The 15,462-nt window shown below is 36.5% G+C and overlaps 1 protein-coding gene across 1 annotated transcript in view; it reads left to right on the forward strand.

The window, feature by feature from the left end:
* Nucleotides 1-2,682: 2,682 nt before the first annotated feature.
* Nucleotides 2,683-15,462, forward strand: part of Ifih1 (interferon induced with helicase C domain 1) — a 56,587-nt gene continuing 43,807 nt past the window's right edge. Inside the window, exons 1-3 of the mRNA XM_048345323.1 lie at nt 2,683-3,400; nt 9,484-9,652; nt 13,845-13,988. Coding sequence (XP_048201280.1) covers nt 2,948-3,400; nt 9,484-9,652; nt 13,845-13,988 — 766 coding nt within the window. The 5' untranslated portion in view covers nt 2,683-2,947. The remainder of the gene's footprint in view (nt 3,401-9,483; nt 9,653-13,844; nt 13,989-15,462) is intronic.

Genomic DNA, 15,462 nt, shown 5'->3' on the forward strand with positions numbered 1-15,462 from the left:
GAATACCAGTCAAGCTTAGCAAGTACAATTTCCCAGCATCCAGTATATTCCTGAATCACCACTTACACAACCAAATGTCAAAAGATGTCCTAAAACTGATGGTACCTGAAATGTCTATTTGGGAACTTGAAAAGGCTTCCACGGGTCTAGAAAAAAGAAAGAGACATATCTAAGCAGCTTTTCCCAAAGGAGAAAAGAAACAGAAAGTTACTTTCAAGAAAAGGAATAGGATGAAAATAAAAGCAACTAGATGAAACCGGAAGGAGAAAACTACCTAGTCAAAACGAAAGCAGGAAGCAAAATAAATTACCAGCAAAAATTTGAAATGTAGGATGACTTTTGGGAAACTGTGGCTTGCATTTTGTTGTCTAAACATTCTTCCTCTAACAGAGATCTTGTCCATGTCATCGGAATTGTGGTGGATTCTTTTTAAAATATTTATTTTTATTACCTTTAAGTCATTTTACAAAAGGTTTCAATTCAGCAAGGTGTGGCAGTTTCTTAAAGAGAAGAGTTTTCATTCTCAGCTTTCAGCCCTCTGAGTAGCTAAGATTATAAGTAGGAACCACTCGCAGATTGAATGAATGAATGGTATAATTTTAATACTAAATACTTAAACATCTACTTTTGACTCAGTTGTTTCCAGGACTCCAATTCCATGATATTATGAAAATGGTATTGATTTTCTATATATATTCTGCAATCTTTCCTCATTTCTCAGTGTTTGAAACCAAAAGACAGAAAGAAACAGAATAAATGGGGGTTGGTTGCTCTTTTTGTGTTTTTAACATATTGAATGAAACCCACCGGCAGGTAAAGGGCTGAAGCTATATTTTTTAGGAAGCTTTAAAATACATCTCTTTAGAACTAGTAACTAAAATTATTTGAATGCTTGTGGAGGAATATCATATTTAATTATCTTCTTGCTAGGCACAAAGTTCACCCCCAAAATCACAGTAAAAGAAATAATAGGTTTTATGAAGAAATGGAAAAGACAGACTCTCAAGGCCAAGGATCCATGCACTTATTCACTTAACTAATTTTATATGTGTATTTGACATTAAGCCAGTTGCTAGACAAAATTCAAAACCCACATTTGAAGAAGAAATCATCAAGGGTCTAGTATTTTATGTCCTTTCTCAGATAGCTTACTATCCTTGCAGGGAAAAAAGTTGTAGCTACATAACACAATTAGAGAATATAATAAGACCACATGATATAAATACTTATTAGGTTATTTTACACACCTCCAATAACTAGTCTGAGGACTGCAAGTTGCTTATCTTTTCCACAGTGCCATCAAACTTCCTTCCCCATACTATCCAGACATCACTGAGGATGATTTGCTAACAGATTACTTTTTCTACATATGTCTTTGTGATAGCCTAAATGATCCCTCCATCTTCCATATGATTCTGGGCCCTGAGGTTTTAATTATGATGTTATGTACTGCTATCACCACCCCAACCACCTCTATGATGCAGAATGCCTCCTTCCTGAATATCAACCTTAAGCACTTCCATTCCTGTGGCTGAAACGAAACTGCCATTTTTCACTGTGAATGTCTTTTTTCCCCCGCTCTTGTGACATAGACAAATGTTGATGTTTACTACAAGTTGGTACATTAGTTGCTAATTAAGTTCCTAGAAGTTTCAGCCAAAACTTGCTGTATTGATTCCAAGAAAAGAATGGCAGCTATGTAAAAATAAGTTGTTTGGGGATTGTTTTGTTTTATTAAAAGTAAATTGTCTATTAAAGAATATTGGAAGACAGGAGCCAGGGCTCATTGGTAAAGGAGTCTGTCCAGCAAGTTCAAGGCCCAGGGTTCAAATCTCAGTAAAAGAAAGGAGAGAGGAAGACACACACACACACACACACACACACACACACACACACAGAGAGAGAGAGAGAGAGAGAGAGAGAGAGAGAGAGAGAGAGAGAGAGAGAGAGAGAAGAAAGGATGGAGAGAAGAGGAAGCGAGGGGGGAAATGGGGAAATAAAAATGTAAATGAAAATGGGGAATCTGTGTGCTAGGCTTGAAAATAGGAACTCTTCTGGGTTTGCGCCCTCCTGAATTGAGTTGGTGCCTATGCACATCACCAGGCCCATATCAAAGCTGTAAAAATACTAGCAATCTAAGCAAGAGACTGTAAGAGCAACTAGACTGGTACTTAATACTTGATTTTTCCTACTTCCACCTTAATTCCCAGAGGAACAGGCATCCATAGGTTTATTTTAGAAAGGGCACAGAAGTGGCTTCCTTCCCAAGTTCCACAATTCCGGCAAGAGGACTGTCCTCTTTACCTCTCACCTACTGCCTGAAGTCCCGCCCCTGTGTACTTTATTAGCATGGGTAAGTTCCAGCTGGTGTCAAGATCTGGCAAGATCTCTACGCTTCCCGTGGAAAGTCCTGAATCAAACATACTTGAGGTACACTTTAGCTATCAAAGGGGTTTGATTGTTGAGGCAGAACTCCTCTGGCAAAAGCCAAATAGTAACCAAAGGAAAATTGCCAGAGAAAAATCAGTTGTTTTACTTTTTCATTTCCTTTGGTGTCAAGGACCAAAGGATCCTTGGGCAGGAAGCCTGGCTCCTCCCCAGTGACACTCCCCTCCCCGCCCAGAAGAAGATTGCGTTTGGAAAGTCTGCAGAGGAGAATCGAAACAGAAACCAGGCAGGCAAAACCATAAAAATCCGGGAGAAAACAGGAAGTAAAAGCTCCTCCCGGGGTCCGGTGCAGACACACGCTCTGGCAGACTCCAAAAGAGGGTGCAGGCCAGCTCACACCTGCTACCCTGCTCTCTTGAGCCCACCTGGCCGCCTGCAGACTTCACTGTTTGGCTCAGTGCTGGAGATTCTGAAACTCCTTGGCCACGTTGCTGGCACCAGCTCTCACCTGTTGACGCCGAGGTTGGGAGAACCCCTCCTTTTTCCCTGCCAAGGAAAGATGTCAAATGAGTACTCCACAGAGAAGAGTTTTCGCTACCTCATCTCGTGCTTCAGGGCCAGAGTGAAAACGTACATCCAGGTGGAGCCTGTGCTGGACTACCTGACCTTTTTGAATGGAGAAGTCAAAGAGCAAATTCTTAGGACAGCTGCCACCCAAGGGAACACTCCTGCGGCTGACCTGCTTCTCAACAAGTTGGAGAAGGAGGTCTGGCCCCTGGGCTGGACTCAGGAATTTGTGGAAGCCCTCAGGAAAGCTGGCAACCCCTTAGCTGCCCGCTACATGAATCCAGAGCTCACCGATTTACCCTCCCCATCCTTGGAGACCGCTCAAGATGAATGTCTGCAATTGCTGAACCTTCTTCAGCCCACCCTAGTGGACAAACTCCTGGTTAGAGACGTCTTAGACCTGTGTGTGGAACAGGATCTATTGACAACTGAAGACAGAAATCGGGTATGTGTGGAGAGAGTGAGAGAGGGGGAGGGGGAGGGAGGGAGAGACAGAGGGATAGTGAGAGAGAGGGAGAGGAAGAGAGACAGAGAGAGAAAGAGAGAGAGAGAGAGAGAGAGCTGCTAGCTGGGCCTTGTGGAAGACTTTGTGAACTGGAAGTGGCTGGTCTGTTGGCCCTCTTCCTGAGGGTCTCTTTCTTTGTGAGAAGTTGGTCCCTTCCATCATTCAAAGGACAATATGTAGTTTCTTCAAAACATAATTTTGAGCGTTTAAATAAAAAGCTAATATTTGATCCTTTTACAAAATAAATAGCATCCGTATATAAATGGATACTAGTAATGTTTACGAACACTTTTCATGTATAATTAGTATCATTTTTTAGAAGAATTATCATAATGAATATTCAAAACTACTTGGAAGGTCCTAATGATATTAACAGGACAGATAAGGAAATTGAGCTAAGGGAAATACTTCTTCAAGGGCTCTCAAGAAGGACAGAGGAAAAGCTAGGTTCCATTGGGTTCTCAAGATGTTGTGTTCTTTGTCTCATTTAATGTAGGCCCTTAACACAGGGTCAGCAAACTATGGCAGACAAGGTAAACTGAGCCTATTATTCATTTTTGTAGGACTACAAGTGAAGAATGTCCCTTAGGTGATTGAATTTTAAATTTTCAGTGCTCATAGTTTTATTGGAACACAGTTATACTTATTTGTTTACATACTTTTTTGGATGTTACTTCACAATTGAACAGCAACAATATGTCCTAGAAATCCTAAGTATTTACTGCCTACACGTTTCAAGGAAATGTTCTCCCTGCATTATACTGATCCTGTTTAGTCTTGGTCCAAATGGAAAAATTACCTTTCTCTGTTTGTCAGTCAGTCTATCTGTCTTTTCTTTTCTTTACTCTCCTCCCTCTCTCTTGGAACCTCCCCCACACACACATAATTACACTCTTTCTTTTTACTCCAAGTTTCCATATTCTCTGGAATCAAAGTTTAGACATAATTCATTGAGAACATATGATACTAATTTTGGTTTTCTCATTACTAGAGGAAAAGGAAACTTTTTTAATAGGGTGCATTTTGACAGAGTCAATTGTATAGATAACTTCATGTACTGCTTAGTAGTTTCTTGATGTACCATGAACTATATTGATACTGATTTCTTGAATCTGACTTAGAATTGTAAGTTAAAATTCTTGCTTTCAAAGACATGCAGTCTAATAAACCCATTGCTACAAGTCAAAGGTTTTGTCAATACAGTGCTATTATTTTGACATTTTCATTTTTTCATCCAGCAGTACTTTCATTACATTGTATTTTCAATACAAAAATTAGGCCTCAGGTTGATTGGCTATGGCCTGTGATGTGACTTGGTTTCTGGTGACTAAAGTAAATTCTCCTTTGTAAATCTAACAATCTCTGGACTTATCCAAGGACCCCAAAATGCATCTAATTTTGCTGGCCAGTTTTCCCAACAAGTAAATTACTTTACATTGTTGTATGTAGCGTATATGTCATTTTGTGTATTGAAAACCAACTACAACGCATTATAGTAGTCCAGCTGGATATGACAAATGTGTACATCACTGTGGCAGAATTCTAATTTGGAACAAAGTATGCAGCCTTCAAGCCAGCTGGAGATGGAAGATGGCATTTCCAGCCACAGTAGCTGTGAGGAAGTCCAGAAGCAACAGAGTCCAGTAACACCACAAAGCTGTTTATGTTTGGTGGTATGATGTCCCGATTGCCAGCGAAACAGCACTTCTCCTTATTTACTCTAAATACTTCTGCCTATCAGCATCACTTTTGTCTTGCCTGGATTGAATTTCTGCCAGCTATATTTTATCCAAGTTCTTGATTCTGCCAAGCTTAGAGGCAGCTAGCAGTAATGCGAGGGATTTGACACAAAGAAGATAGAGTAAAGGAGTAAAGGGACTTTCATGCAGAAAAGGCCAGAGCAGCTCAAAGTTCCTCTCAGATTTGCATTTCAAAGGAAGCTCTGAAGATCTGAATATCTATGCATTAGAAGCTCTCTAATGAGCAAGCATGTAACTGTGAGAGTCTGAAATAATTTCTGAATGCTTTTTTTTGTATTATCAGTTCCAGAAATAAGCATGGCAGACAATGGAAAAGACATATTTGATATGTGACAGTCCCTAAAATTTGAATTATAGATAATGCTTATCTTACAGAAATAAAATATGACAGGAAAACTGGATATAAGATCTAGTTTTATATCATGGGGTTAAGTTCACCCATCTTGTGGTAACTCATGGAAACAAACATAATAACTTTTTTCTGTGCAGTATTTTAGTAATCATAAAATGAAAACTACTATGGATGAAACACTATAAATAATAAATAAATTTTGAAGAGGTATGAAGAATTCTATTGGCTTTTATTATCACTCATTTGTACATTTCCTGGTGATGTTACAATTTCAGACACTTAGGTAAATTTCTCATCTTGAAATTGAGATCTATCTTTTTTCAAATTCATGGATTTAAACTGTTTTAAAGGAGTGTTTTTCTTTTCCTATAATAATCTTTAGCTGTACAAAGGAGTTGCATTCAGCAAAGCAGTTTATGAATACAGTGTGTCTTGATCAATGTCACCTTTTCAACATTTTCATCCCCAGGACCTTAAGTACCAACTTCTTGCATGGACATTTGCATTTATTTGCAAAGTGATGCCTAGAATAAAAGTTGAGAACACATAATATGTCGAATTGCCTTGCCAGACATTAAGGAATGGGTGGATGATGAACATTTGATTTCCAAATTTGAGTTTTGACAGCTTCAAAAAGATGTCAGAAGTTAATCCTTTCTTAACTAAGTAATAAGGACTTCTAAAAATTATCTTTTATTTTTATTCTTTTTCTTGTGTCTCAGTAGAGATTTTTCACATGGTCAGTTATTTTGGTTTAGGATTCCCACGCCCTTCCGCCAGCTCCTGTCCCCACTTATAGCAGGACTTCTTAAAATGATCTGAGACTTCATTTTATATCCTGTAAGTACCCAAAGTAAATATTTAATTTACTGATTTATTCATCCATTCAGTTTGAATTTTTTCAGTGGCATCTTTGTGCCAGACACCATGTTATGGTGAGAAGATAAAAGAAAAACACAGATTCAGCCTGTGTTTCCTTAGAGCTTATGTTGCATTGTTAATCAGAGTTCGTTCTTACCAGTAGTTAACAAATATCTACTGTATGTGACGCACTATTCTACATGCTGAAGCTTAGCAATATACGTGAGTCATTTTGTAAACCAATTTAAATAGAATGAACACTCATCATGGAAGTGCTCCTATGTTGCCCCACTTCTGTTAGGATGTCTACTGACAGTTTTGCACACCCATTAACATAGATAGTACGAACTCTAGGACAGAGGTGATCATGTACACGTTTCTATATATCTTAATTTTAACCTCTCCTGCTAAAGACCAGAGCATGTTTCAGCCCTGGTAGAAAGCATTAACACCTCTAGTTTTTGTGACCTCATACACCATTTATTTACACAGAGAACCACAGATACATGAGTAGTCCAGCCAGTTTTCCAGACATGAAGTTAAGTGTCCAACTAAGTTTCCACCCACTCATTTTATCATCAGGCAAATTAGAGAGGGTAAGAGTCTTGTCAGAAAAATGTATGAATAAAATATTGCTATGTGATTTGAAATAAATAAGACATGAGCCAAATGTTTATAGCATATGAATTTTGCTTCCTGATTTACAGCTGGTGAAAGTTGCATTATATAGAAATAAAAATATCACCATTATTTTAAGTAGGTATCTAATAAGATTATTTAAAAAATTGTTTTTATAAACTTGTGTTGGTGAGACAGGACTTTATGAATCTGTCCCTGACTTTTCTGCTTGAAGAAAATCATATCAACAGGCTTAAGAATAGTCAGTTATGTACGCATTTGCTTATATTTTATATTCTTATATTAGTTAATATTATGACCAAAGGCATTTTTAAGTTCATAGAGAAAACATTCAGTTATGAAGGAAGTCATTCTACTTGCTGTCATACTCTCAAGTCCAAATAGTAACCTTGCAGCAATTTCAGTAATCATGCTTATATATTAGGAACTAATACCTTTATAACATCATACTATCATAGTAAAATAGATTAAATAAAGCACACACATATGATAATCTTAAGAGGAAATGATGTACTTTGCACACTGAAACTATAAGAAAATTTATCAAAAATTCATAGTCCTAACATTGCACAGCCAATACATGGAGTCCTACAATTACAGTATAAAATAGTTGCAGTAAAAAATGGCACCACAGTCCTCAAATGGCTTGGTTCAATAAAGGCAAAGTAACAAAAGAAGTTTACACATTAATACTCAAAGAAAATTTAATCTATGGATTTTGCCTAGAATTCTAAAGATGTGTTTAATATAGTGAGTGCCCCATTCAGCCTTTTAAAATAAATTCTTTCTTATTCTAATCATTGATTTTAAGGTGATCAAACAATAAAATAATAAGAATGGATATAGGTAAGTTACTTACATCTATTTCATTTACTTCTCAAGTCAGGAAATAGAAAAATAGAAAAAAAATAGAAAAGGAGCTAGAAAGTAGTTAGAAATTGTTATAATGGAAATAGGCCATACTTGTTTAAAGTTTATTAAGTCTAATTAGTCATGTTAGCCAATATTGTGAGAAAATGACCTTAAAATTGGACACAATTATTGGATGAGAGCACCATCCATCCTCTAAGCCCAAATATATGAGAAGAAATTCCATTCATTCACTTTGTAGCCTTCTGGCCTTTGAGAGGTGGATAAACATTTCTGTGCCTTGCATTGCTGATCTGGAAAAAGACTTTAAGAGTTCTCAGTACTTAACTAGTAGCTAACAGGATTACAATATCATTTGAGTAGAGATTTTGCTGTGTTAAATAGTGTCTGTCAGTGAAATGTTTGTCAAAGTAAATGTTTTTTCTAGACAGTCTTAATAATAGTTGTTGCAAAGTTTGTGCCAGACATTGTTCCAAAAATATTAATAAATCCCTAGAATAGAGGTTTTAGAATACAGCATAGAGATTTAGAGAATATATAATATTTTTATCTAGGATTCTGATTAGAGTCTAGAGTCTCATGAGATGCTGGAAAAAACTTGGTTTCTCAAAATAGACAACATATATCAGAATCCCTAAGTAGTTTCTAGACATTGGAATTTCTCAGATGTTCACAGGTAAATGTAAATTGCAGTAGGATGAGAAGCTATTACATTTATTATCAGGTTCTTTTTCACACCCTGTGTGAGATGGGGGAGATGTGTGAATCTGGATGCTACAGAATGCTACCGATTTCCTAATTTCTTTTTGTTGTTGTTGGTTGTGGTGCTTGAGTTTAGGGCCTGGTCCCTGTCCCTGAGCTTTTTTTGCTCAAGGCTAGTACTCTACCTCTTTGAGGCACAGTGCCACTTCTGGGTTTTTTTGAGGGTTAATTGGAGATAAGAATCTCACTCACTTTCTTCCTGGGGGCTGGCTTCAAACTGTGATCCTCAGATCTCAGCCATCTGAGTGGTTAGGAACACACACACACACACGCATATATACAAATGTATAAATGTATATGTATATAACTGTGGTAGCAGTTATTACTTATATAATGCTTATAACAAAGACAATTGGAGATGGATATTAAACATTTGATTTCTCACATTATAAACTTTATGTGCTGAAAAGAAAAAGTAAGCTATGGATATACCAGAATTGGAAAAGAGAGGGGGCAGGAGATAAAGAGATAAAACAGCTTCGGATTAAATGTGGTTTCTCTTGCACTCCTCATTAAGAGTAGTTCAGAAAACAATATTATTTCCTATGTTAGTGTTGAATATTTCAATGGCTTAAAAATGAAGCATATATTTAGCAGGGACCACGAGATCTTTTTTTCTTGATAGACTTCAGAATTGGGAAAATGAGCAGTTTCTTTTTAGTACTTGGATAAATAACTTTGTGTTGATTCTTAATTGCTCAGTTTTTCTAAATGATATTTCTGGCTTAAATTTATTCAGAAGATGTATCAATGACTTTTCATTTTTTCCCTTAAAACAGATTTCTGCTGCAGAAAATAATGGAAATGAATCAGGTGTCAGAGAGCTACTAAGAAGGATTGTGCAGAAAGAAAACTGGTTTTCTACATTTCTGAACATCCTTCACCAAACTGGACACAATGAGCTTGTCCAAGAGTTAACAGGTGTTGTTTGCTCCGAAAAAGATTCAGGTATTTCTAATTTTATTATGGGAGATTTCTCACATTCTGCCTAGTAACTGAGAGTTTTATGAAGCTTGTACATAAAGCATCAGTATTTTTGGAATGAAAATTTAAAAACAGGAAGAGACCTGATAAATAATTTAATTTTTCCTTTTATACATGAGGAAAATAAGACCTGGGTAAAGATAATCTTATCAGGACCCTCAACATTCAGGAACCTGGGACACTCCTAGCCCCTCAGAGCTAATGCGTCAATCTTATTTTGGAAATAAGATAACTTTTTATGAGATATGTAGCAAGGTGTTTTAATATTAAAAATACATAAATTAAGAGGAATTTTTTTCCTTTTAGCAAGTTAGTGATACTTAGAATTATTGCAAGCTTAATTCACTTTTCTTCAGTCATCAGTCAATGAACCTACAATGTGTATAACATATGCTAGACACTGCTCTAGGTGCTGAGATTAGGAAAAGGAAATGTAACGTCCTTCCTCCTATACACCATCCTTTCTAGTGAAAGAGGATCCACTGTAAATAATTTTCCAAAATACACAAAGCATGCAAAGCAAATACAATTACAGATACTGTACACATTAATGTAATAAACCCACATGGTTAAATTATTAGAAAAATAACATGATATGTTTTATGTTAAAGTATTTTATGAAAAAGCTCCATTTGTTGCCCAGTAGCTTGAATTATAGAACTCTATCAGTAAATTTGTTTTACTCAGTTGAAAGTCATTAATCTAACTTTCAAAAGTCAGAAAGTTCTTCTTGCCCATCAGGAAGTTCCACTGTTCCTACTGTCATGCTTTTGTGGCTGCATGTGCATCTCTCTGCCTCAACCCCATCTTCCTCTAGATGCAGACAGAAAAGAGTCAAGGAAAGTTAAAGTAAAAAAAATAACAGAGACAGCCATACATTTTACTATAAAACATTAAAAGAGCTCTTCAAATTACAAGATGATGTTAGAAGTCAATATGCAAATGAACTGGAGGAATAGGATATTACCAAGATGGTGGGAATGCTCACTTTTCATTACCCCAAAACAAATACTTCACAGCATCATGTTTGAGGCCGATATAGTGTAAAAAGTCCCAAAGTAATTGCAGCAGTATTTTATCTCTAATTATTCAAGAATTTGAGAGAGCAACGTAATCAAAATGTTCAATACAGATTTCAAAAGTCAGATAGTAATTCCATAATCTTCATCAGCAAGTTCCAGAGTTCCTAATTAACCATTGTTTCTCTTTCTGTTACAAAGTAACCGGATAAAACCCATTCAAAATAAGACACATGTTTATTTGGCTTTAATTTTCTGGAGGGCCTCAATGGCACTGCTTACTCGCAATATCAGGATCATATTTTTATGGCCTGGTATGGTATTTGAGCCTGTAATCTCAGTTTTGTCTCAGGCATAGATAGGGGATTACAGTCCAGGTCAGTGCATAGTAAAATAGTGTGAGATTCTACAAGCTACAAAGGGTTGAAGGTATGGCTCAAGTGGTATGGAGTACCTGCCTAGCAAGCATGAAACCTGGAGTTCAACTCACAGTACCACAAAAAGAGATATGTTTTTGTAAGTACGTTATTTCACAGTCATTTTCCAATGCTGAAACTCTAATGCCATTTTACTAATTCTGAAAGGACTCCACAGTATATTAGCTTTATGTTTTGGTTACATAGAATCTAAAGACCTAATAGCTTTTCTTCATTTCATCCTTTTGTTCAAAACCAGTGTCTTTGTTTCTATTATCTTGACTCAATTCCTGGCTTCTGTTGAAATGGCTAATGTAGCCTACAAGTCCATTGAAAAATCTCTTAAATGTTTTCTGAGCTACAAATAAGTCTTCTCTTCAGAACACATTTTCTTAATTTCTTATGATATAGACTGGCTAAGAATTTTCCAAATCTTTGAGTTCTGCCTCTTTTGGTTTAACAATTCCTTCCTTAACTCGTTTCGCCTTCTGTTGCTTTTCACCATAACCAATTAGGAGAACCAAACTTCACCTTCAACTTTTTAACTGTAAATACGAGCTATTCGTGAAGGAAAAGAAAGAATTTTGCCAAGAAATGATCACAGGTCTAGGGAGTACTGTTTCTCCTTCATTTTCAAGGGGAGACTATATCTGGTTGGATGAGGTAGCACAGGGGTGAGACTGCTCTCTCAGACCTCTGGGCGGACAGAAGCTTCAGAGAGAACAAAAAGGGTGAGTTTGCTTGCAGAGCCTTGGGGTGAACCTACCTAATGTTGTATCTGGAGATTGTCTCTTGAGGGGGTAGTTCAGGTTAAAAGAGGGTATAATGTGCCTGTGGCCTTAACTAAGAGAACACAGTGAGAAAGTGGCTGGGTGTGTTCCAGGAAGAGAGCTTCAGTCACGCATCAGTCCAAGCAGCTTTGTATGTATAGACTTGCACTCTCCAGAGACATGACAAATAGATTTCAATGGTAAAGTACCCATTCTATATGTTATGAGTGCCTGTAGGGGCCCAGGCTCTGGATTCTTCTGCTGATCAACTCCTGGCTCCTTCCCTGGATTTAGAACCTCCTTATGCCTCACTCAACCTGTTTTTTAAAATGTAGGTAATAATATTACTGACAAACAAATTTGATACTACCTAAGTTTGTTTAGATATCACTTTTTCTTGTCAGTCATGGGGCTTGAGCTCTTGAGATCAAGGCTAGTGAGCTACCTCTTTGAGCCAAAGCGCCACTTTTAGTTTTCAGGTGATTAATTGGAGATGAGTCTTATGAATTTTCTTGCCTAGGCTGGCTTTGAACCATGACCTTCAGATCTCAGCCTCCTGAGTAGCTAGGATTGTAGGTGTGCACCACCAGCACCCGGTTGATATCACTTTTTGGATATCGGGTTTGTTTGATTTAAGTATTCAATGATTCAATATTGAAATCATGTGAAGTACTTTATGGCAAGCACAAAGTAAATTGCTAATTATAAATCTCCAACATGCTAATGTCTAGATGGAAACAACATTCCCTGTCTAAAGCCACCACTGTTTTCATTGAAAAATTCTCCATGAAAAGTTAGATATATTTTCCTCTTTGCTTTAAGGTGAGAAAATCTGAATGACATTTGAAGACATTCTCTGTATACTGTTAGATCTCTCTTGAAGATCCCAGTTTCAAGTGAGATAGAAAGTCCTTTTATTTTTTTAAAGTCCCATTAGGCCCTTAATAAAACCCTGAATATGACTTGATCGAAGGCTAAAAAGTAGATAGAGAAGAATGGAAGAAAAGAAGAACACAGAACATTTAATTGAATTAAAAACAACTCCTGAGTGGGTAACAAGTATAACAAGAAATTTACACACAACCTTATGTACTGTAACCCCTCTGTACATCACCTTGCAATAAAATTTAATTAAAAAACAAAACAAAACAATATCTGCGGATGGTTGAAACATGAATTTGGTGTGACTTTAAGGCACATACCCATCTCATGTAGAACGTGCATCAAGGGAACCAAATGGAAAGAGCACAGCTACAAGAAAGTCACCAGATTTACATCTTCATTAATTCATTTTCAATTCCCACTTGAATCTCTGAGCTGTGAGCCAGAAGATAATGGTGAGGTAGGAAATCATCTCACTTTACTGGTGTTTAGCATAGTACTTATATATCATCTTTTTAGAAACAAAAAAGGAAGCTAGGTGCCAGTGGCTCATTCTTGCAATCCTAGCTACTCCTAAGAATAAGAGCTGAGGATCACAGTTTGAAGCCAGCCAGAGCAGGAAGTACTTGAGACTATTCTTTCCAATTAACAGCTAAAAGATGAAAGTAGAGCTGTAGCTCCAACGGTAGAGTATCAGCATTAATACCACTCAAACCATAAGTTGAAGCCCCAGTACTTGCAGAAAATATTTTTTGATGGTTATGAAAATCACTCACTGTTCATGCTAAAAGTAAAAGTATTGTGTATGGTATCATAATCTTTCAAAATGTCAAACATATATTAAGCAAATCTCTCTAAGAGGCCTATTGTGTTTTCAAAACAACATTTATTCATATTATTTAGGCATTTGCATTGATTTTCAGAAATGCCTGTTCTTTTTTAAAGCATTCTAAAATATTTATGTTATATTCAGGTAATTTCTGTTTGGAAACCCCATAATAGTGACTGTTGTGTGTGCTGTATAGAACATGTCTTGTAGTGATACTGACATTGCAGTCTTTATTCACAGAGAGCCAGCAGTTGTCACATGTGGACAGTCCTGAAATAAAGGAGCCCCTTCCTTCAGCTTCAGATGAACTGAATGTGGAAGAGGACTGCAGCCTGGAGAATAATGCATTTGAGTCATCGTTGGCAGTGGCTTCCGAGGTTTCAGGTACTAGAAGCACATTGCTACTTTAAAGACACTAATGATCACTTCCCAAAGATGCACTTGTGGGCTTACCCAGTAAGATCTATCAAGCACAGGAAAACGGCATTGGAGAATGTGAGCCTTTTTATTAAGATAATATTTTAAAGGAGAAAAAGTGATTTTTCTTAGGCTTTTACAATGAACACAATGTTGCTGTGTTCTAAAGATACACATATTTGCTTTTAATTTTATTTTCTAAGCAATCTGTGGTCATTGCAACACAAGCACTTGCTATACTTCATAGTTTCCAAAATACCTTCCAAAATACGCCCATATTCCCAGTGTAGATAGACTTGACACTTAAGAATTGGTCTTCAGTCTTTCTTCATACAATACGTGGATGTAGATGTGTGAAGTTACTTCTCCTCTGTTCATTTGATGTCATTCTGCAGCATAGTTTTTAATAACTGAATAACTAAATATTCAGCATAATTAACCAGTTGTTGAACCATTACTAAATTTCCAAATTGCCACATGGTGAACAATGGTCTAACCCTCTGTATTTGAATCACAGTTCTCTTAATAAAAACATGTCATGTGGTATGGGATGTGGCTCAGCAGAAAAACCCTTGCCTAACATGTTCAAATCCCAGCACCACAGAATATATTCATGCATGTACACATTCATACATACCTAGTATGGAAGTGGAATTTCTAGGTCAAATGGTTTATATAAGTTTGTTGCATTTCACTGTAGGAATACTCCACATGTTCTTTCTCAGTCTAAGGGAATGCTTGTTTCCCTGAAGTCTTTTCTAAAGTCTTTACCAATTTTCTTGATATTAAGATGACATTTTGTTATTACATTTGAGCTCTCTGATTTCCATTGAAATAGATTTATCAAGTGGATGCTCTTTTTGTCTTTGACTACATATTTTCTAGTAGTATATTTGTATTCTTCTTGCTGTTTTCAATAACCTGTGGAAATATTTAGGGGAACAATCAACACTTTTTTTTGCCAGTCATGGGGCTTGAACTCAGGGCCTGAGAACTGCACCTGTCTTCTTCTTCTTTTTTATTTTCTCAAAGCTAGCACTCTACCACTTGAGCAATAGAACCACTTTTTAACATATATTATATATAATTTTTAATATAGATTATAGAATATATATTATATATTAAATATATATATTTCTATATATGTTGTTCTCAGGAATCAAACACAGGGCTTCATGTATACAAGGCAAGCACTGTACCAGTGGGCAATATTCCTAGCCCAATCAATGCTTTTTCTTTTACTTTTAATTCAACATTTTTTAATGTTTAAAAACTATAGGTTAACACAGAGCAGTTATAGAGCAGAACTTTTATTTCTGTATTTACATCACACTCTGCAAAAGAAAAAACACACAAACCAGTTGATTTATTGTTAAGAGTCATGTTTTATGACTCATTTCAGCTAGCCAATCAACACTTTTTAACAACAAAAAAAATGGGG

The sequence above is a fragment of the Perognathus longimembris genome, chromosome 4, assembly GCF_023159225.1.
Source record: "Perognathus longimembris pacificus isolate PPM17 chromosome 4, ASM2315922v1, whole genome shotgun sequence".
NCBI lineage: Eukaryota > Metazoa > Chordata > Mammalia > Rodentia > Heteromyidae > Perognathus > Perognathus longimembris.